Genomic DNA, 22,598 nt, shown 5'->3' on the forward strand with positions numbered 1-22,598 from the left:
TGACTCTGCCAGTGAAGGGAAGCCCACAGGTCCCCGTCTTCCCGCTGCATTCTCCCCTCCCCAGGGAGGCTCAGCACAGCACAGCAGCTGGCATCACAGGGGAGCTGGTGAAGCTTTGGGAAAGCCCCCACCCACTAATCCAACCTAGGTCCTTCTCTGGAAGGTTTTGAAACCCATCTCTCTTTATCTCTGACATAAAACGTGCCATTTCAAAATCTCCAACACACTCATCACATGTTTACGAGACGGGAAAAGCAACAATTGTGGAGATTAAATGACATGTCCTTTACATGGATGGTGGGGGCACTGAATCACTTTTGTTCTTAGTTTTGGCATTTTGCTTTTTTAAATTCTGCTTCAATTTATAGCCCTAATCCAAAGACAGTGGGGGTATGTGATACTGTTAAAATAGCACACCCCTATATTTCTAGAAGTACGCTGCAAGCTCACTGCAAGGCTCGGGGACAGTGCATGCCAGCGGAGAGGTGTTTCCCAGAAGCACTGGGGTGGAGATGGGCTGGGCCTGGGGCTGACGCGGCCGGCAGCGGGGGGAGACACAGCTAGCTTCTCGAAGACCGGCCAGCCCCATCTCATTCTTTTCCTAAAAGGCTTTTGTCAATTTTAGATCTGGGACTTGACGTTTAGATCTAGAATGTTGTTTTGTTCAGGTGCTCAATGGTTCCCACATAGACCATCTCATTTGATTCTCCAACATTCCAATGGGTTAGGCAGGGCAGACAATATCGTTTTATTTTAAGGTGAGGCGGGGTCGCTAGACGGAGTTCCGGTTTCTGCTCACGTTGCCTGCTCGTAGGAGAGCTGGGGCCTACGTCCATCGATTGTCTTTCCAGGGCCCATGACCAGACACGGGCCCCCCAGACAGTGCCCTACTGTGTGACAGCGTCGGACCTCAGAGGAAATGCCATAGCTGCATCCTCCACACGTACTTTGTTCATAAACTCTTGAAACCCCTGAGTCAGAACAGTATCAGTTTGCCTTGAAACCTTGTTTTTGAGAGGAATAATAGCAGTTGTCACATTTTCCTCACATCTTTTGCTCAGAGAATCATCCTATTTTCCCCTGAAGTGTGTCATTTAGATGTCCTTACATTTCACACCTTGTGCATGTGGCTGCCTCTAAGATTTTTGCCCACTGACTAATCCCTGTTTGGGAATCATGTGGAATGAGAAAGAGCCCATGTTGGGGGTGGGGTGATTCAGGGCACAGCTGCAGAGTGTTCCCTGAGCAGAACAGGTGAAGACAGCTTGCTGATGGATCAATACCCACATCTCTGCTTTTCTGCCCCACAGCTGCACAATGAGAATCGGAAAGGGGATTCATCCGGAAGGCATGCCGGGCTGGTGTCAGGGCTTCTCGCTGGATGGCGGGAGCGGCGTCCGAGCTCTGAAAGTCATCCAGCAAGGAAACCGCCCCGGGCTGATCTATAACATTGGTGGGTTATGTTTGGGCAGCGGGAGAACCAGAACCATGGGCCAGTGAGCTCAGTCTTGGGGGAAGTGGCTGGCCAGATGTTTTGGCCTGGCTCCAAGTGCTGATTTTCTTGTTTGGCTGTGGGTCAGATGTCTCCTCTCTGAGTGCTGGACCCATATCGCCACAGATCTCATCTTCTGGGGCCTGCCGAGCCACCTGAGCACTACCCTTTTCAGGCCTGGGGCTCTGTTTAAAGTCCAAACTCACCTGTGTCAGGAAAGTATCAGTTTGGCATGAGTCCTTGTTTTTCATGGGAATAATAGGAACACTTAGAATGCTTTTCATCCTCCAGGCATTTCCCACGCTTTCATTAAAACCTGCAAGCCCTTGAGGGTAAGAGGCTTTGTTCTCGAAACTGAAGCAGAGAGGTTAAGTGACTTGCCCAGATGCAAAGGGGAAATCTGGGTCAGAAGCAGGATGAGGACTGGGGTGTACACATTGAACTGAGGCAGAGAATATGATCCAACTAATTGGTGACTCTATTAATTAGAAGCCCCCACATTAGCTTAGCTTATGAAGAGGGGGGCACCAGGGAAGAGGAAGATACTGTGTCTGTATACCTTACAGCTTCTTGAAGCACTGAATATTTTCTGAAGGGTAAAGATAAATGTGATCAAATATGCCTCAGGGTTTGAAGTGTTAGTGGCACACCCTTCCTTCAGTTTATCGTTTCCACCGCTCTCCAGCACTGTGAGTGTGTTGGAACACAGTCTGGAACTGTGCTGTCCTTTGAACTTTCTGTACTGATAGAAAGGTTCTATTTTGCGCTCTCCAAATGGTAACACCAGCCAATAGCTGCGAACACTTGAGAGTACAGTGGTAAGAAGTGTGGTGGATGTAACCGAGGAATTGACTTTTCTATCGTATTTTAATGAATTTAAATAGACATATGTGACTGCTGACTAATTTATTGGACTAGTTCAGATATTAAGAGTCAGGTTCTGGAAGGAAAAACTGAGGTGGCCGTTTATTATCCATTTAACTACTGCCCCTGAATTCTGTGGCGCGTCAGGGGGACGTTGCAGTGTTAGAGGCTTTATTCGTTCTGTTTCCTTTTCATGGTTTTGAAAACAGGAACTCACACTCATTCTTCCTGGACACGGAAGCTGTCTCCTTTAATGTTGACATTGAGATTTTTATTTTGATTCTCCAGCTAAGGATCAATTTTCTTTTTCTCTTTCACCTTCGTTTGCTCCACCCCTTGAAGAAGCAAAGGCTGCTTCATGCCGAGTTTGGCTTTCTGCCTGGATATCTTGCCCTTGATGGAGGTTTCCAAGGAAAACTATCCATAGGTCCTCTGGACATTGTAGTTGGGACAAATTAAGGGGGAAATGGAGCTGTGCCTTTTAAAGCATCTGGCATTAAGGAACCATGGAATTCTCACAGGGAGGCAGTTGAGCTATCCAGTCAGAACTATGTAGTGAGTGACACATAAAGCTATTTGCTAGAGGCATTCATTAAGATATCCTACACATGTTTTTAGGGACCAGACTGTGATTTGAATTTTGGTGTTATACCACAGAAAGGTATTGAGGAGGTGGGCTGAGACAGGATGCTGAGGATCAGAAATTCTTGGCTTTGTCATTAAGGGAATTTGTGGAGTCTCATCTTTGAATATTTTTGAAGATTGGATAGATAACTAGCCCCCTATCAGAAAAGTTTAAAGCACAGTCTCAAACTCAAAAGCCAGAAACAGGGCCTTTCCAGCTGAGTTTACATGTATCTCTAAAGGGAACGGTTTAAACACGTTTTGATCTAATCTGCTGTTGATATAGTGGAGGTTTCCTAAAGCAATCCAAAGTGAAAAGGGAAACAAGAAAGCGTGCTTTTTTTCCAGAAAATGAGTCTTGGTACAGTAGATTCTTTTTGTATAGTAAATCAAATACGTCTTTTGTGGACTGGCTTTGTATATAAAGTTTAGACCAACTAGCTGTGATACTGGTGATTTCTGACAACAAATGCTTTTCTGTGTGTCACAGAAAGAAAAGTGATGGGTATATCCACCTTGCAGTATTACCATTTCTGAGTGAGGAGTTTCAGAGATTGCAGTGTTTATGACCTGCTCAGTCTTTCAGTCTTACATTAAAGGAACACCAGATATTTTCAAGCCAATACAAGTGAATTATGGAGTTAACAGATTGGTGTGTTTATAGTTGGGGTTCTGTGGGAACATCCAGGACACCTGGTGTAATATGCTGAGGTGTCTCTCCTTTTTATGCCTCTCTTGATAACTTGTTGCTACTGAGTGGGCTCCTTGTTTCCGTCCCACTGCCCTGGGAGGAAGATCTCAAGGCAGGCTGCCTGGGTGTGAATCCCAAACTACTTACTGGCTGTGTGACTCTACAGAGTCCCCATCTGTAATGAAAACTTATCCGATTATTCTGAGAATCAAGTATAGAGCTTTAGGCAGAGGACATAGTGTATATTAAGAGTTCAGTAAATATTTTTATTATGACTATTTTTTGTTGTCTAACCAGAGCTCAGTCCAGTACTTTGAATTTAGTTACTGTATTTATTGTATGAAGCAATGAATAATTCATCCCACTGAATTTTAAATTTTTAAGAATGATCAGAGTTTTTAAGATAATTCAGTGCTGTTTCATTTTTCTTTTTTTCAGACTTGGTGTTTTGAGATTTCTGATTATGACTTTCTTGTTAGGTGTTTTGTTTGCTCCCTCCCACCAGTACACTGCAGGTCCTGAAAACCTTCGTGAATAAATAAATTGTCCAGTATTTAGTGTTAGGTTTGAGTTGGCTTCTTAGCCGGTGGGCTAAAAGAAAATACTAGGAGAGAGTCTGTTGCATTCAGGGCGGTACAGAATCCAGTTCTGTGATCTGGAATTTCTACTGTGCCCTGATTAAAGGAGCAAGTTCTCTAGAAGGGAATTGTGTCCCAGATGTAAGCAGAAATGTATCACATAAACTGTCTTAGTAGGCAGCTTCATAAATGGAAACCAAGGTATGTGTGACTGAACGCCTGTGTATTTTAGTTGCAGTCATAATTTTTATAATGAAGGAAAAAAAGACACTTTATTCAGAAATTAGGAGTTATGGGAATATTGATATTGTCATGGAGGTCAAACTTGGTTGATTTTTCTTAACAAAGACCTTGAGGATCACCGGGGTGGACATAGAAGACCAGCTCATTTGCTGGGACAGTAAGGACCAAATGGGAATAAAGAATGATGCTTTGAGGCAGGCGTTATTTTCATTCCATGTTTGGAATGAAGGCTTGACTGCCTCTCTGGGTAATACTGTTGTTTTCTCAGACAAAATATGGCATTGTGAGGTCAGTTTCTCGTCACGAACTTACTTTCTTCTGATCAATTCATGGAAGGTGGTTCTTGTTATCTGTAGGTATTGATGTCAAGAAAGGCCGAGGTCGATATATTGACACCTGTATGGTCATCTTTGCCCCCCGTTACCTGTTAGATAATAAATCATCTCACAAGCTTGCATTTGCACAGAGGGAATTTGCCAGGGGACAGGTAAGCAGTCTTTTTTTTTTTTTTTTAAAGATTTATTTATTTATGCATACAAGAACTGGGATATTAGCCAGAGGTGCGGGGGGTGAGAGGATTCACCAGAGAGAGTGGGGAGCAGAACAGGCAGAGCAACAGAAAATACACTGCTGAGGGGAGCAGTGGGTGAGGTAGGCGAGGTCTGCTGTGCCATGTGGGTTGCTCCCATGTGGCCGGCCGGGGATTGAACTTGTGCTGCAGCAGCTGGCAATACCTTGATAGCGCTGCCTTTAACCCCTGTGCCACCAGGGAGTCCCAGTAAGTAGTCTGTTTTAAAGAATGACTAGTGCTGGTTTAATAGTACATTGTGAGTTTGAATGCCATGGCCTGTTTTCCCCTTCACATTTAAGTTTGGTGATATGAGTGGCCCTTCCATGCCTCTAGTGCCCCAGTAGAGGACAAGGCTCAGAGTAGGATCTCGGTAAAAACCTTGATTGTCTTGTTGACCAAAGCCAGGGATCCTGTGTATTTTAGGGAACAGCCAATCCTGAGGGTTACATTTCCACCCTGCCTGGCTCCAGTGTGGTGTTTCATTGGCCTCGGAATGACTACGATCAGCTATTATGTGTCAGATTGATGGACATTCCCAACTGTATTTGGTCTGGAGGCTTTGAAGTTAACAAGAATAATTCCTTCCATATCAACATGAGGTAAGTTCAGAGACTGCATTTAGACAGACAGTAGCCTTGTTGGAGCCGCAGTAGTGTAATTACTAAGCTACAGATACCATATAAATTTTAAATATTTATAAATTTAAATATTTATCATTTATATAATAGTCATACTATGCTCCATGATGTGGGCACATTTATTTCTCACTCAGTCAAAGGTCTTAGAATTTCTCGCCCATTTCATAGGTTGTCTTTTCACTATGTTGATTGTGTTCTGTGATGTATAGAAATTTTAAATTTTGGTGTAATTCAGCTTACTTGAATTCACGATCCATAGTATTCTTCCACTCCTTCCCTTATCCTACAGTGAGAACCCTAGTTTTCAATTCCAGGCATAGAGTAGTTTGAATCATATGGAATTGCTTTTCCTAGGTCAAAAGTATTCTAATGTCAGCAGTTTCATGTAGTTCAACCCATCCTTACTCATTTGCTGCACTGACACTCTTGCCCCCAGCAGATCCACCAAGTACAATGTTTCTGTGTTGGTGTGCAGTTACCGCTTGCTCTTCCAAAGTTGCTTGAGTTAATCCTTTGGAACTGTGTGATGATGCTGCCAGTTTCTGCTTTTCAGTGATCTCAGAGAACACCCTGTGGTGCTGACGGTGGCCCAAGCAGCGTGGGGAAGGTGAGAACGCAGCGAACTGCAGCCTCTCCCCACCTTCCCACCATGGCCTCTTTTGTTCCTTCTCTTGCAGAGACACCCTGGGAAAATGCTTCTTCCTACGTGTGGAAATTACTCTCCGAGGAGCTACCTACAGGATCTCATTTAGTGACACAGATCAGCTACCCCCTCCTTTCCGAATTGACAACTTTTCTAAGGTATCAAGGGGAGCTGAGAGCCAGAGTGTCAGCTTTATAAGCCTACAGGCTAAAGACAATGGGGAAATATGTTTTAAACTTGGGTTTAAAAGAAGCTATACAGGGAGCTCTATCACTGGACCGTCTTAGAAATTCTTGCCATTAGGAGGTGGTTCTGCTGGTTGTTTTGGTTGCTGGGCACCCCCGTCCAGGCGGAGTGACTGCAGCCCCAAGAAGATACTTGAACCAGAGTGTTCGGTTGACATGGTGCCATCTGCAGACATTCCATAGAGAGGGGAATCATATTGACCAGTGACAGGGGCAGTGGGCAGTCCTGGTGTTAGCTTGGTTACAGTGAACGGTGTCATAAGCCTCCCACGTCAAGCCCCAAAGGAAATCATTACTTTCTATTTTAAATTACACATTTGAATGACAACATACGATATGTGACTCTCTGCAGCTGACACAGTTCTTATTCCTCTCTGTCTTCAAAGTGCACTGTGGGGAGGCTGGTGTTGGGGGTGGAGGCAAGAAAAGATGCCACTGAAAAGACAGGGTGGCTGCCCTGGATAATCAGTGTGGCTTTTGAAAGCCATTTCCCCGATAGGCCGTAACCCAGAGCTTTCTGCAACTTGAAAGATGACTTGAAGGGCATTTGAAGGGGTGAGATGATGAACCTCACTTGTTATGTCCTGGGTCTGAGCTCTTGGGAAGGATCTGGAAGCTAAATCTGGGTGGCACTGAATTACTTTCTAGAATTCCACCACCTGTTTGTCCCCTCTGCCTTTCCCGTAGGTCCCGGTTGTCTTCACCCAGCACGGCGTGGCTGAGCCCAGGCTCCGAACTGAAGTGAAGCCCATGACATCATTGGATTACGCCTGGGACGAGCCCACCCTGCCACCTTTCATCATGCTGACTGTGAAAGGGGCAGGTTCCTCGGAGATCAGCTGCAACATGAATGATTTCCAGGACAACCGACAGCTTTACTATGAAAATTTCATTTACATTGCTGCTACATACACATTCTCAGGGTAATGCTGGGTTAAATTACTGCTCTTGTAAAGCAGAAGGTTCTAATTATTATTAGCTGGTTTTAAATTTTAAGCAGCTCACAGGAGGCTGAGCGATAAGGAAAGTTCCTTCTATTCAGTACCAAATCCTAGTCTCAGGTTCTGTTTTGAGAGGTCTTTAGTCTAAACCCCTGAGTTGTATGGCTAGATTAAAGTTTATCCAAAGAGACAAGATTCTTCTCTTTTCAAAGATCTCCCTCAATAATTCACTCAAAGTGTTGAACAACTACTCCAAGAAGGTCTTTTTCTTATACCTTAAATTCCTCTTTTTCTAAGGTGTTCTTTTTTCATGTATTTTTTTAAACTTCTTACAATTTTTGTTTGTTTTACCTCTTTTGCAACAGACTGCTGTTCATCATAATTTTCAAATCACCATTGGACTTCCCTCTTCCATAGAGAATACTGGTCAAGCAGACTTATAAGGATCTAAATATTCACCCCAAGCCCAGCAAAATGAATTAATTTGACATAATTCCAATTGATTTACAATTATATTTTCACTCTCACCTGACTAATTGTGTTTAGAAAACTCACGTGCGCTGCTATTCTACTGTGCTATTGGATGGGCCCATCGGTTTGCACAGAGATTCAAATTCAAAGCACTGGGCTTTCAAAGCGTCATCCACCGGCATGTAAATAACAGCTGATTTTTCCTGTGCTGGCTGCAGGGCCACTTTTAGAGTTTATCATGAAAACAGGCAAAATAACTAAATCTTTAGTATTAGAAATATCAATCACCTGATAAATAGGATACTTAAAGTCATTCCTTTTTCAAAATGTTCTGAATAATTTTACTTCTGGTTTCTTTTGTTTGTGTCTGAGGCCCACAAAATAATCTCTGACCTGTGTGTTCTCTCTCCTCCAGCGAGGGTCCAGGTTTCACAGCAGGGACTCGAGGGGGCCTCCTTTCTTGGATGAGCCATTCTCTTGTCTGCTGCAGTTCTCTTTGTAATGATGGTGCTAGAATTCCGTCTGGTTATAATTCAGCCAGTTGTGTTGTTTCTTTTTAAAGATTAAGGCTCTCAACAGTGTGACATGCTTAAGGTTTTAGTGCCTGAAAAAACCAGTTCTTAATCTAGTTGCTAATCATGTTTTTCTGCTTATGTTCTTAAGTTCAATTCCAGTAGTCAGTAAGGTCTTTAACTCAAGACTCCTAGTAGAGGATTATGGTTTAATGGGTTGGACAGATATAGGACAGATGAGAGAGAGAAAGAGAGAGATTAGATACTATTTCTTTGCATTTTGGGGGCAATCTAGTGATAGGAAAGTGGACAAATTTTGTTTTGACTTTGTTGATTTTTAATGTAAATTTGAGGTGAAATTCACCCAACGTGAAATAAACCATTCTGAAGTGAACACAGTTCAGTGGTGTTTAGTACATTCCCGATGTCATGCAGCTGCATCTCATCTCCAATGCTTTTATCACCTCAGAAATAAACCCCAAACCCACTAAGTAGTTACACCCTGTTGCCCTCTTCTCTCAGATCCTGGCAGCCACCAGACTGCGGCCCTATGGACTTACCTTTCGGGGCATTTCCAATAAGTGGGATCACATCATATGTGGCCTTCTGGGCATGGTGTCATGTTTACAAGCCCCACCCACCTTGCTCAGGTGTTAGCGTTTCCTTTCTTCACGGCCCAGCGGTATTCCCTCGTGTGGGTAGCCCACACTCGGCTTACCCGTTTGTCTGCCAGTCAACATCTGTGTTGTCTCTGCCACGTGACTCTTGTGAACATGCTACTGGGCCCCTATGTGTGTGTTTGAAGTGTTCATTTTAAACTCTTTTGTATCTGTGCCTAGGAATGACTGGGTTCTATGGTAATTCTGTGTTTAATTTTTTGAGGAATTACCCAACTGTTTTCTGAGCAACTGAACCATTTTCTATTACTACCAGCAGCATACAAGGGTTCCAGCTTTTCCACGTCCTCAGTAACACTTGTTATTTTCATTTTCTTCTAAGAGCGGCCGTCCTGGTGGATATGAGAGGTATCTCATTGGGGTTTTGATTTGCACTCCCTTAGTAGCTGATGATGCTGAGAATTTTTCCATATGCTTTTTGGATAACTGTGTGTTTTGTTTGGAAAAATGTCTATTCAAACCCTTGCCCATTTTTAAATTTGATTTTTTGGCTTTTTTTGGTTGAATTTAAGAATTTTATTGTTGATTGATATGAATATAAATCTCTTATCAATACATGATTTGCAGATATCCATGGATTCACTTTTACTTTCCTCATGGTGTCCTTTGAATTTTTGTTGAAACCTAATTTACTATTTGGGGTGGGTGTCTCACTTGCGCTTTTGGTATCATAAAACAGTTTTTAGCTTTGAATTTAGCAGTCCTTTTGATGAGAGAAATTCGTGGGGACAGGAAGATAAATGAAACCTCATCCAAGCACCCCAGAAGCAGCTTGCTGCAGCATTCCGTCCAGCTTGGGGCTCTTCAGCCACAGAGAAACATGACTGAAAGAAGGCGATTATGAAACCTTTGTTTTCTTTTCATCCTACAGGGACTTCTGGTTTCTTTCCTAAACTTAGGGGCACAATGATGCTGATCTTTGCCTGGCAGAGTAGAGTCAATTCTTGGACCCGGGGAATATCTGAGATAGGTTTGGTTTTTGTTTTTGTTTTCCCTCTAAAGAGATGTAGTCATTCTTCCATGTCTGAATTTTCAGCCACTAAACTACCAGAGAAGGGGAGGTGTCAGAGCAGGTCTTCTGGCAAAGACTTCTTTGAACTGGACAGGAAAACAGCACCATCTGGGTCTTTCTGCAGTTTGAGTCAGACTTATTCTATGATTGGAAAAAAAAATCTCTTCTTTATAATAGAGGATTGAGGCGTTTGCGTCTGAGTACATGGATATACATGTGGGAATGATGTCTGCGTGAGCTCATCTTGTTACTCTATTCTAGCTTACAGGAGGGGACAGGAAGGCCTGTGGCATCCTCCAAGGCCACCACCTGTGCAGAGCTTGTCCTGGATGTCTCCCCAAAGACACAGAGAGTCATTTTAAAGAAGAAGGTAAGAGAACTTAGAAATTGGGGTTTATAATAAATTCAGCACTTGAGTCTGAATCTTTAATCAAATCGGTTTTGAAATGGAGGCTTGGGCCGAGTGACTTGCTCTCGGCCTGTGTCCTCCTGCGGTCCCAGGAGATGGGCTCTCGGAATCCCAAGCCCCTCCCCTCTGATGCCCTCTCTGGAGAACTTAGTTCTTGAAGTGATTATTTTTTCTAAACTTCAGCTGTTCTTCATTCCTTAATTTTTCTGTTGTGTCACCCCCCTCCAACCTACTTTTCCCTTGGCTCAATGGAAAAATAACCAAACTGCAATTCCTCTCCCCAACTTTTATGCCAACTGCAGAGTTGGCAAAAAGAAAAAAGGGCCATATTGACTTTCTCGTCCAGTCACTTTTGGGAATGTTTACGCTCATCATCTCGAGAAAGAGAGTAAAATTTGTGCAAAAGTACTACAGATGCTAGAAGGACCGGTAGTAGATAGTTCAAACTTAGGATGTTTTTGAACAGAGGTGTGGAAATTCATGTTAAAGGAGACAGATCGCCAACTTTAATTACTGGAAGCACATTTCTGTGAGGGACGTGCTCCTGAAGATCTTGCAGTGTAAATCACATGGTCCAGAAATAGCCCTGACCGAGGGTGTCTGCTTCCCACCAAGTGTCCTGATGGAGACAGAGGATGCTTCTCATCACCTGGAGTGGCACCGGGCGTGGCGCTTACACAGGAGTGCTTATGATTCACTTGACCTTGGGGTTCTTTAAATGGGGATTCTTTAATGGGGTTCTTTAAATGGGGGGGGATATTCAAATCATTGCAAATTCTGCAATCAGATGTGACTTGAATGTGTCTGTTTTTAATTCAGTTTTTTTTTTAAGGCTTTATTGAGATGTAATTCATGTACCATACAAATCACCCCTTCAAAGTACACAGCTTAGTGGTTTTGTCAGTGTATCCACAGATATGCGTGGCCTGCGGCACTCTACCAGCACTTCAGGAAGAGACTCTCCTGTGCTTTCACCCCTACTTCTTCCTCCCCTGCCCCAGCAATCACTAATCTGCCCTCCATTGTACGGACTTCCTGATTCTGGACTTTCCTATGAATGGTCTTTTCTGACTAGCTTCTTTCACTCAGCCTAACATTTTCAGGGTTCATGCATCGTTCAGTCTGTCAGTCCTTGTATGTGTATTTTTATTTCACACCAGTTCAAAGACACATGATTCAAATTTGCTTGAAGAGTTATCACAGTCTTTAATGTAAGGCTGTACTTATGTGTGAGATGCCTTTTAGGAACAAGCTTTGAGATTCTTTTAAACTAAAGAGGTATCTTTACGTATAATTTTTATTGTTTATACAACGTTTTTACATTTATTTCACTTGCAAAGGATGGAACTAGTAAATGGGAGCACACATGACAAATGAATTATATAGCCTTATCAGGCCAGGCAGAGTTGTATGAATCGCCATCGAGAAGTGAACCCAGGCTCTTTAGTTGGAAACCAAGAATGGGAAGCTTGACATCCTGTGTTTTTGTTTGTTTGGTTTGGGGTTTTTATTTTTATTTTCAAACAATCTCAAGTTTACAGAAGAATTGGCAGAAATTCTAAGGAAGTGATGCTGTGATTGACTTGTTTCTGGTAACGGTAACTTTTAGCACTTGATGGAGGTGGTGTTTGCCAACCTTCACTGTGAAGTTTCTCTTCTTTCTTTGGATCTAGTAAATACTTTGTGGAGCGGTACTTTGAGGCTGTGTAAATATCCCGTGTTCATCACGTTTTCCATGTATGCGTGCAGGTGTGTGTATGTCTGTTGGCTTGGGCTGCTGTCACAAAGCACTGCAGACCGGGTGATTTAAACAACCCGAATGTATTCCTTGCATGTCTGGTGCGGTCCCTCTTCTGTTTGGTTGACTTCCACCTCCTCACTGTGTCCCCAGATGGGCGCTGAGGAAGCAAATCTCATAGGTGTCTTTTCTTATAAGGGTCCTCCCACTCTCATGGCCTCACTTAAACCTAATTGTTGTCCAACAGCCTTGTTTCCAAATGCTGTCACTATTGCCATAAGACCTAAGGAAGGAAGAGTGTGAAGAGGGGATGGTGCAGTCCCTGGCATCATCCTGTCACATTGTTTTCAGTATCGGTGTTTATTTCGATGCTCAGTTCTCGTATTCAGTCAGTGGGAGCGCCTTTCACCTTCTGTGTCCTTTCGACACATGACCCTCATTCCTGGAGCACTTCCTTCCTTACTGACACAGTTGGGCTCACCTGTACTTCCCTGCAGTGTTCCTGGGTTTTGCTGCTGCTTCAAGGGTGAAATTAGAGATCTAAGCCATGTCCACCAGGTGCACTTGCTGCTGTTGTGGTGTCGCTGTTTCCAGCATCTCAGAGAATAGAGCTAGGATTTAATGTACACATCTCTCACACCCACACGTGTGCATTACACATACTCGGTACATATCTTGTACACAGCTGTATGTGTCACGTGTATTTCTGTATCTCTCTCTGTACAGTGACAGCCAGCAGTTCACACCAATATTTCCAATTCCAGTCAAACCTCACGAAGTTCATTGAAGTTTTCTCCCTTGTCCAGCACTGGGGATGTGTTTACTGAATGATCAGTTCCCCTGACGTCTCCTATCTTTTGTCCGCACAGCTGAGTCCCCACCCCCACGTGGATTCAGTCTCGGTACCTTGCTTGGGCTCTGAGGTACACATGCCGGGACCTCCCTTCCCAAGCACCCCCTTGCAGGCACGGACCCCTCAACTCTGTCTCTTGACTCCCCGCACCAGGCTCCCTGCCCAGCAACTTGGCGTGTATGTTGTTGTCACCCACCATGGGCTTTAGCACCCACTCTGGGCTGAGCTACCATAGCACCACTTTCCCATGGCCCCGTGCCTCATGCCCACACACACTCAGCCCCACAGACTTAGACCTTCCTACCTTGATCTAAGAGCTCTAGACTAAATTGTAAGTGACAAGGGACAAGGGACCTGGAAGGAGAATGTTGCATCTTACATTTTTAAATGACATCTCTGGTAGTTTCCAGCTATGATGAGTCTGTGTGTATGGGCAGACAGATCCAAGGTGAAAGCTTGATGTCACCTGGGAACCTGTGCTTTGACTCCTGATCCCGAACACCTGCAGGTCCCTGTGGTTCGGGTGTGTGGACCGGTGACTTCTCTTAGTGTTGACAGCAGGGAGCGTGTGTGGACTGCAGATGGAGGGCACAGCTCCGTTTCCATGCTTGCGCGGGCACCAGAAGCAGTAGCATAGCATAGAGAGAGAACATCGTGTCTTTCTGGGTTTGATTTCTGGTCTTGTCGCTTACATATAGCTGATATCAGCCATGTCACATTCCTCCCTGAGTCTCATTTGCCTGCTGATCTCCCAGGTTTGTGAGAAAGATCAGCTGAGAAAATGTACAAAGTGCTACGTGTAGAGACATAGTCACAATAATGTGGCAAACGTGGATGGAGGCGCCCCCTGTGAAGAGGCATTGCTGTGTACCTGGTCACAAGAACCCTAAGGGAGAGCTTAATTTCCCCCTTTGACAGAGGAGGAAACAGGCACTAAGAGGTTTAGTACCTTGTTCAAGGCCCCTCAGGCAGTACATGGTACTGGGCTTCAAATCTGGTATCTACTGCAGCATTCAGCCTGCTCAGCTAGTTTCCACTCTGCGGAATATAATGTACCAGCTTCTCTCCATTGTAGGCACAGCACATGGATGAGCTTGTGGTACCCACAAATGTGGCTTGGGAGGAGCTGTGGTGGGAATGGTTATGGTCCTGACAGGTCCAGCCAGAGCATGTTCTCCCACGGAGAGGGTGTTGGGAATGGTTAGGTGTCCTTGAAGTGGAATGAGGATTGTGTTAGAAACATATGGCTGAGTGGTTCAACCCGTCAGCTCTGGATCCCGACTCTGGAGATTCTAATATTTGCTCATGAAAAGTGTCTTCATCTTGCTGAGCTTTGATTTCCTCATCTGTAAATAATGATAACAATAGTATATGTGTGCAATAGTATATGTTAGCAACTCAATTAATTTAAGATTAATTGAGTTGCTAACTTGCTACAGGTGAATCCTCTGGATCAATCACTGGCACGTAGTGAATGGTCAGTAGGTATTACCTCCCACACTGTGACAGCTCTTGCTACTACTTCTTATATGTAATGGACTTTGTAGATTTTCATTGGCTGCCCTGGAAGTCAAGTGCTGTTTCTAAAGTGTTCCTAAGGGGAAAATATATCTAAAGTTAGCACAGTCGACTTAGTATCACCTTTGAATACAATCACTTTTATATTTAAGTACAACCATACTTTATATACAACGTGTGGGGAGGAGACTGCTGGCAAATTCTGGCTGTCTGCCAGTTATGAGGCTCGCCAGTTAGTCAGATATTGACTGTCATATCTACTTTATGTAATTGGGTCACCCTTTAAGGTGAAGGTACCCAGGGCTCACCATCTGGAACAGCAGGGATCACGGCAGTGTAGCCATTATAGGAGACTAGACTGAACCTCAGATGCTTTATTTATTGAGAGTAACTTGTTTTAAAATTTACGGATACATGATTTTTGGTTGGTTGGTTCAAGAGTTTATTCTATTTCATCCTAAATATAACTAGAGATTGACAACAATGAAAGTTTGAATTAATCATTTATATAATGTAGAAAATTCTTTTAGTATAATTTCTACTTGAGAATGTATTTAGCCCATATGTGAAGCTCTTGATGTCCTAATAGAAACTCTGGTTACGCACAACAACTCTTTCTGTCTCTGCCCACCAGGAACCAGGGAAGCGCTCTCAGCTCTGGAGGATGACTGGAACAGGCATGCTGGCCCACGAGGGCTCCTCCGTGCCCCACAACCCCAGCAAGCCCTCATCCACCCGCTCCACCGAGGGTTCTGCCATCTTGGATATAGCCGGCCTTGCTGCAGTAACTGACAACAGGTAGTTTTCTGTGCTCTTTGGATTCAAGTTCATTGCCTTCACATTCAGACTCAGGAAATCTTTGCCAGTGAGTGAGAGTTCCATGAACAAAGTCTGAATTTGTGTTTTTATATTTGTATTTTCCTTAAGGACAGACACCTGTCACATTTCCAAATATGAGCTGTAGACCTTCATTGTGTTTGTGCTATTATGGGCCTGCTCATGTGGGTGAGACAAGTCCTTGGCAGCTGCAGGGGCGTGTCATAAGCAGAGAAGGCCTCTTCAACGAAATTGCCATCCCTGCTTTCTCCCTAGAAGTGAACAGTTCCTATTTTTCAGTCTTTCTAAGAACTTTGTTCAGTCTTTCAAAAACAGAAGTAAATTTATTAAGACAGTAATCACACGTATTTTTAGGACTAACTCCTCAAGTTTAAATCAACTCTTTAACTTTGAGCATGTTATACTTTAGTTTCTCCATAAAATCAATGCATTTGTTTTCAGCTAATGCCTTATTTACTTGCAAAGTAACTTACTTACAAGTTAAACCATTGTAAAATAGAAGTATTTGAAAATGAAACAGGAAAAATATTATTGAAAAGATTTAAAAATCTGTTTAGCAGGTATCACTTCTCATCCCACATGATAACTTGTCCTGGCCAGAATATGAGAACCTGTATTATTGTAATTACGAATTTTTCGTATTTATGTCACTCTGTGTTCCCCTTTTCATGAATTTCCATTTTATGTTTTTCTCTTTCCTCACTAAGATATACCTCACTGCCATACTACTTACGCCAACTGTTAGATTTTAAGTGTAAAGGGATTTAGAAAGAAGAAGCTGTGATCCTCATGTTCTTTTTGGCCTGAAATATTTGATTCGGAGATTGAGTGCATTTTCCTTTTTCCAGATATGAACCACTGATGCTAAGAAAGCCTGATCGCAGGCGAAGCACAACTCAGACGTGGAGTTTCCGAGAAGGAAAACTGACCTGCGGGTTACATGGGCTGGTTGTCCAGGTCAGTGGTTTTCAAGTCCCTGGTGCCAGCCTTCTTTGAAATGAGGCCCCAGTGAGGTTACACACGATACATTGTTAAAGGGGGAAAGGAGTGTTTTGATGTGCCCGGGTGTATTTATCACGGGACATGGTCTTGAAGGTGGTGCTTGACAAAGGCATTAAGAATGGCTGCTTTTCTGTGATGAGGTGTTTTTTCTTGGATTATCCAGATTTCTTTTTTATGAAAGAGTGGGAGAAAGTAAAATGTCAGCTAACAGCCCACCATTTAGTTAAATGGATTGGTTTTAGATCAGCCAAGTCAATAGCTGCCACGGTCTTCCGTGAAGTATTCTGTGAGCTAGTGCATGATCGTCACAGGCTCTACATGTTCTTCATTCTTTCAATTTCTGCGTTTTTCAATGGTGCCCAAATACACATTTAATTGTTGTAGCACATGTCAGAATGAAGATTACTGGTCAGTTTCCTCTCCTCTCCTCATCCTGGCTACCCGCTGGTAAGTTCTTCCAGGTACTACATAAATAAGCAAATATGTGTTTGGAAAATTGCCTGAAGTTTTAGATATTCTGCCCTTGTGGCTTCAGGCCAGGAATGAAAGCATGGATCTCAGTTGAGTGGGTAGGAAGGTACCTGAGAAGTTGGGGCACATAGTAGAATAACACGGTGTGTGCGCAATTCTGTTGTGGTCCAGATTTTGCCTGAAAGGTAAACCCTAGAACATCAGGCCCTGGCTAGAGAATTTTTGGTGTGTCTGTCCCTGGTGGGAACCAGGCTGCACTGCCAGAGTGGGGGAGGGTCCTCCAGGGCAGTGTGCAGAGCTGTGTGGAGCCTCTGACGGCTATTTGATGAGATTTATTTTCTTTATCTCTGTTGCCCTGAGCTCTTTTCATCAAAGACAAGCTGCTTACTTACATGAAGCACACATCTGGAGTGGATTTGTGATTTTCAATTAGCAGTACAATTCAGACTTCTAGAGGCAAAAGCGGACTTGTTTTAATTGGTGGGTTCCGCGTCTGACCCTAACTTCTGGTTTGTTTCTAAAGCCCATGTAATTCTGATTCTCTTGGAGAGTTCTCCCCCCCAAAAAAAATCCTTCTCTAATGTTTGCTGTTTCTTGAATCTATTTCATCTTTTCTCTGCTAGTGAATAACAATCACAAAACAGTATTCCAGCCGTGTAGTCTTTGTTAGGGAAATAAGCGTGTTTTATTCTTACTAATCTGAATAAAGTAATTGAAGGCATTGAAACATTTCCTGACACTCTCCTTATAAGGTGGTGTATGCCCGTTCTTTCTAAACTTAGAGCAGTCATAAGAAGCTTTCTCCATGTTGAGACTTGTCATAGAAACCCAGCTCAAGGTTTCCTTTTTTCATTACTCAATATTTAAAAATTAGCAAAGGGGATGTCAGCTTTCTAGCCATTGTCTTCTCTAGCGCTGTATCTGTTCTCCCAGTGGCATCGCCCTGTCGACTTCCGTCTTATGTGGGTGCATAGCAAGAAGCTCCTCTTCTCCAAAGGCCTGGGCCTCAGACCGCGTCCCCAGCTCCATATTCTTGTGAACACCATCTTTTGAATATTTGAATTGACCACCCAGCATTTGTCTGTTTGGGGTTGCTCTCAACCTTTTTTGTTCGCTTCTTTTTGGAGTACTTAAGAGTACTGATGATACTTTGCTTTCACAATGTTGCCAGTTGTTAAGTAAATCCTAGTGAGAATCCTCAGAGAAACAGGATCTTGGGTCCTTTTTTAAAAGATACTGTTTTAAAAAATACTATTTTAATGACTAGAAGTTATTGCTAACAAATATGCTCTCTTACTAGACTTATGTATGACTCATAATTCCTTAAATTCGTACAGCATAACTTTCCATCATGCCTAAGTCATCCTACTGTTTTCCATCATATATAAAGCCGCAAAAATAGTAGCTGCTTTGTGATACATTGGCCATAACCCTCCAAAAGAGGGGTCATACTGGTAACTTCCTTCAGTGATAAGCAAAATTGTCAGCATTCTTGTCTTTGCCTTTTCTTATGTGTCTTTCTTTATAATGTTTTTTAGGCCAAAGGAGGGCTTTCTGGTTTGTTTGATGGAGCTGAAGTCGTTCTTGGTCCTGACACTTCTATGGAGCTTTTGGGGCCAGTTCCACCTGAACAACAATTTACTAACCAAAAAATGAGACCTGGTTCTGGAATTTTATCCATTAGAGTCATCCCAGATGGACCAACTAGAGCACTCCAGGTGATAATTTATCATAAAAATTGACGTGAATCTCGGTGTGTGTTTTTTCTCCTCAGTGGTTAGTCACGCAGCAAGTATTTATTGAAATACTTGTGCTGAATATGAGGATGTGGAATCCTCGTTTAGAAAATGCACACAAGACCCACCTCACAGAGTTGTTACAGGAATTAAAGTATAAGTAAACTGTAGTATAAAAGTATAAGAACTCAAGAAGATAATGCCAAGAACAATATGTATTGTTGTTACCAACATTATAAATCACATTAATGTATTCATTTATAAATAATTGACATATTAATGGCATTGAGAATAAGACACTATATGATATCCCTAATCAGGTAATTAAAATGTTTTGTTAAGAAAGTAGGAGTGGAAGGTGTTATGGGGAATGTATAGAAAGGAGATTGGATTTATGGGGATGGGCAACAGCTATTTGTTGAGCACCTATTAGATCCAGATATGCTTCTAGGTACTGAGCATATACAGTGAACAGACAAAGTCCCCTGCCTGCTTGCAGCTTTTGTTCTAGGGGAGAGACAAACAGTAGTCAGTAATTTACATCGTAAGTGGATGATACGGTATTTGGGAAGTTGATATGTGAAAGCCTGAAGATAAGAAAGAGTGACCCACTGGCACATAAAATATGGTAAGAAATAAGATGGAGACAGCAGCTGGGGCCAGGACATTAAAAACCTGGTACATGCTAAAGATTTCATGGTGGTTGTATAGGAAAAGGGAGATGGGATGGCATGACGAAAAATGCATCTTATAGATTGCTCACTCTGGCTGAAAGGTGTAGCGTTAGAATGGAGTAAAACTGGTGATAGAGAAAGACCGTTTAGGAGGCGCTTGTGATGACCTGGATGGGAGCGTTTGGTAACCCGAAGTAGAGTAAGTGGCACAGGGAGGACATTGAAGAGAAGTGAACGGAAATAAGAGCTCACCTAGGAATAGAGTGAGATTTAGTGGTTGATGAAATGGGATGAGAGAGGAAGGACTCAAGATTCTTATTTGGGCAGCTCGGAGGATGATCATCCACATCACAAGGAGGTGAACACAGGGCAAACTTCAGGGGGGAAGAGGAGTTAAGTCTTGGACTTGAGAAGTATGTGTTATGTACTTGAAGTTGTCCAGACACCAGTGCAAATATGGGTCTGAATCTCAGGGAGAGATCCATGTTCTAGATATGGATTTATCAGGTCATGGTGTAATTAACGAACTAAGGGAAAAGACAGGATGTTGACATATACCAGTGAATTCATGAAATAGTGTATCGTGATCCAAGAACTGCTTTGAAAGCACCCTTCTTGCAAGGCAAAAGTTCGGCGCAGTGATCTTGAGATTTGTATATTTTGACTTGGCTGTAACTTTGGATTTATCTACAGATGCCTAACCCCACTATGTGAGTCTCTCAAGGCCTACAGGTTGGTGTTTATCAAATAGACTTAACACCAAGTTTGCTTCAGCCGTGCTTTGCAGCCAGTAACTCCCATAGGGTTGTGGATCCTATGTGACCTTTGGCCCACACACTTGGTAGGGAGTGGGTTTCACTGTGGCAGCCTGAGGTCGCTTAGTACAGTGTTTCATTGCCTTCAGATAGCAGATTTCTCCCAGCGGAAAAGTAACCGTTCATCTTATGAAGTGGACGAGCTTCCTGTTACTGAACAAGAGCTGCAGAAATTAAGGAATCCAGATACAGAGCAAGAATTGGAAGTAAGTTTTAAATATTGCAGGTCGACATCTTTGATCATCAAAATTGTTTGGAACTTTGCCCTGTGGTTTTCTCGGTTTAGAACTTCTTTTTCTACTCTGTGTGAATTCTAAATATAGGTGTTGCTTCACAGGACTTAATATTTTCACAACATGAATGTGTGATGGAAATGATAGCTGAATCTGTGTTGGATCAGAATGTAACAATATTGCTAGGGTCAAGTCACAATAAAGAAAGTTCAATGATTTGAATTTAAACAGGATTTAAAATCAAGAAGAAGCAAGCGAGATTGGTGGGTTTTTTGTTTGTTTGTTGACCCCAGTTCACTGACATCTTCCTTTTCGTCTCCCTGTTTGGACATTGGGAAGAAAGTGAAAGTTTGAAAAGGAAGAGGAGATGAACATGAAAAAACACGCTTATTCAATATTTATTCAGTGACTTTCAAAAATAAAATACCCATATATAAAGCTCTGAGTTGGATGTTATAGAAGTTCGGTGAATAACTTACTGAGAGCTTGCATCACATCACACGGAGGGAGAGAAATTCTCAAAGCAATTACATTCCCGTAACGACATGCCCAATGTCATCAGTGCCCCAGTAGAAGTTATCACTCTATCACTCTGGGGTTCTTGTTGGGGTGGGAGTGCCTAGAGAGGAGTTAGCTCACCAGCAGCTAGCGACCTAGTGGTGTTTGAGACATCAAGGTGACTATCTAATCTGCTCAGAGGTAGAGTAGGGCAATTTGAAGCCAGTTGTTACCTTGTACCATACTTTGCTTTCCTTTCAGGTTCTTGTGAAGTTAGAAGGTGGAATTGGGTTGTCTTTAATTAATAAAATTCCAGAAGAACTGGTCTTTGCAAGTCTTACAGGAATCAATGTGCATTACACACAGCTTGCAACAAGTCATATGCTTGAACTCAGCATACAGGATGTACAGGTAAGGGGGGGACGTTCAGAACTCATTAGTCGTCTTGTTTTCTTGCTGAAGACCCAACCGAATCCAGTGTTTGGTATTCTAAATAATGTTTTGGTGGAAATATCTTATGGCCTTCTGAAAATCATTCTATGAAAATAATTATTTCTACCTACATTTATCTCGTGTTCCTATTTGGCAGAATTCTAAATATAATAGCAAACCCATCAGTAACTTAGAAAATTTAGTCAAGGCAGTGTGGAGGAAGGTGACCCATGGTTTCACATCATACCAACAGAAAGAGCAATAGGTAATTAACCATCATTTAGAGAAATTGAAGCTCATCACAGGGAGAAAAAACAAGGATACAACTTGTGCTTCTGATATACTCTCTTATCTGAAACAGCCCCCAAGTCCAGATAAAGTACAGAGACAACAGTTTCAAGTCCCTGTACAACAGATAAGGAAAGACAGAGTTGGGAAACAAAAGAGGTGAGCCCAGCAATTACCCCAGCTTGTTGCCTTAAGAAAGTTTCCAGGCCACGGCAGTGGGAGGAGAGACTGAGACAGAGCCCAGCATGTTGATGACGAGCAAACAGAACTGAGAGGCCTGGAGACCATGACTGGTGGAGCTCCTTGGAGAGCATATTTGGAGAAGGGAGCTGCACAGAAAGAAAACCCAGGGGAGTCCCAGAGGAGCCCTCCGAGAATGCAGCAGAGGACAGATGAGTGATGGAAACTACCACCAACCATCTGAGAGGGAAGGCGCAACAGCGCCTGCTGTTCACAAAGGCTGAGGATGGTGCTTGTTCCCCACGTTGGAATAGAGAAACTAATAGTGTGGGGGACTTTGGGAAAAGTCATCCAGAAAGTCTTACCTTCTCAGTGAGCTATAATTTAGCACTAGGCGGAGCACTGTTACAGACATACCTAACAAATCACAAAAGGAAGGTGTGAAAGGACTGATCTGTTTCCAAGTAGTTTAACTGTATGCCTGACCAAAACTCAAGATCTGGTGGAACCCAGAAATACTCAATAACCAAAAATGTGAACATTTTGTGCATCACAAGTAGGGAGAGAAATTCTCCCAGGGCTAATACAGATGATAGAATTTTTAGGGAAGGCCATTAAAGATGGTATTCTAACTATATTCTTCATTTTCAGAAAGTTAAGTAGAGACATGGAAGATATAAACTCAGATTTCTAGAGATTAAAATGAAGTGAA

General features: G+C 42.9%; 1 protein-coding gene across 3 annotated transcripts in view; it reads left to right on the plus strand.

The window, feature by feature from the left end:
- VPS13D (vacuolar protein sorting 13 homolog D) overlaps window positions 1–22,598 on the plus strand; it is a 199,992-nt gene that overhangs the window by 89,735 nt on the left and 87,659 nt on the right. For all 3 annotated transcript variants that reach the window (XM_037501218.2, XM_054691171.1, XM_037501217.2), the window contains 11 exons: window positions 1,311–1,453; window positions 4,849–4,979; window positions 5,487–5,662; window positions 6,379–6,502; window positions 7,277–7,512; window positions 10,464–10,572; window positions 15,355–15,518; window positions 16,406–16,514; window positions 18,569–18,748; window positions 20,345–20,461; window positions 21,248–21,397. In XM_037501218.2, coding sequence (XP_037357115.1) covers window positions 1,311–1,453; window positions 4,849–4,979; window positions 5,487–5,662; window positions 6,379–6,502; window positions 7,277–7,512; window positions 10,464–10,572; window positions 15,355–15,518; window positions 16,406–16,514; window positions 18,569–18,748; window positions 20,345–20,461; window positions 21,248–21,397 — 1,639 coding nt within the window. The remainder of the gene's footprint in view (window positions 1–1,310; window positions 1,454–4,848; window positions 4,980–5,486; window positions 5,663–6,378; window positions 6,503–7,276; window positions 7,513–10,463; window positions 10,573–15,354; window positions 15,519–16,405; window positions 16,515–18,568; window positions 18,749–20,344; window positions 20,462–21,247; window positions 21,398–22,598) is intronic.

This window comes from Talpa occidentalis, unplaced genomic scaffold (genome assembly GCF_014898055.3).
Source record: "Talpa occidentalis isolate TD23 unplaced genomic scaffold, MPIMG_talOcc4v2.1 talOcc4.9, whole genome shotgun sequence".
Taxonomy (NCBI): domain Eukaryota; kingdom Metazoa; phylum Chordata; class Mammalia; order Eulipotyphla; family Talpidae; genus Talpa; species Talpa occidentalis.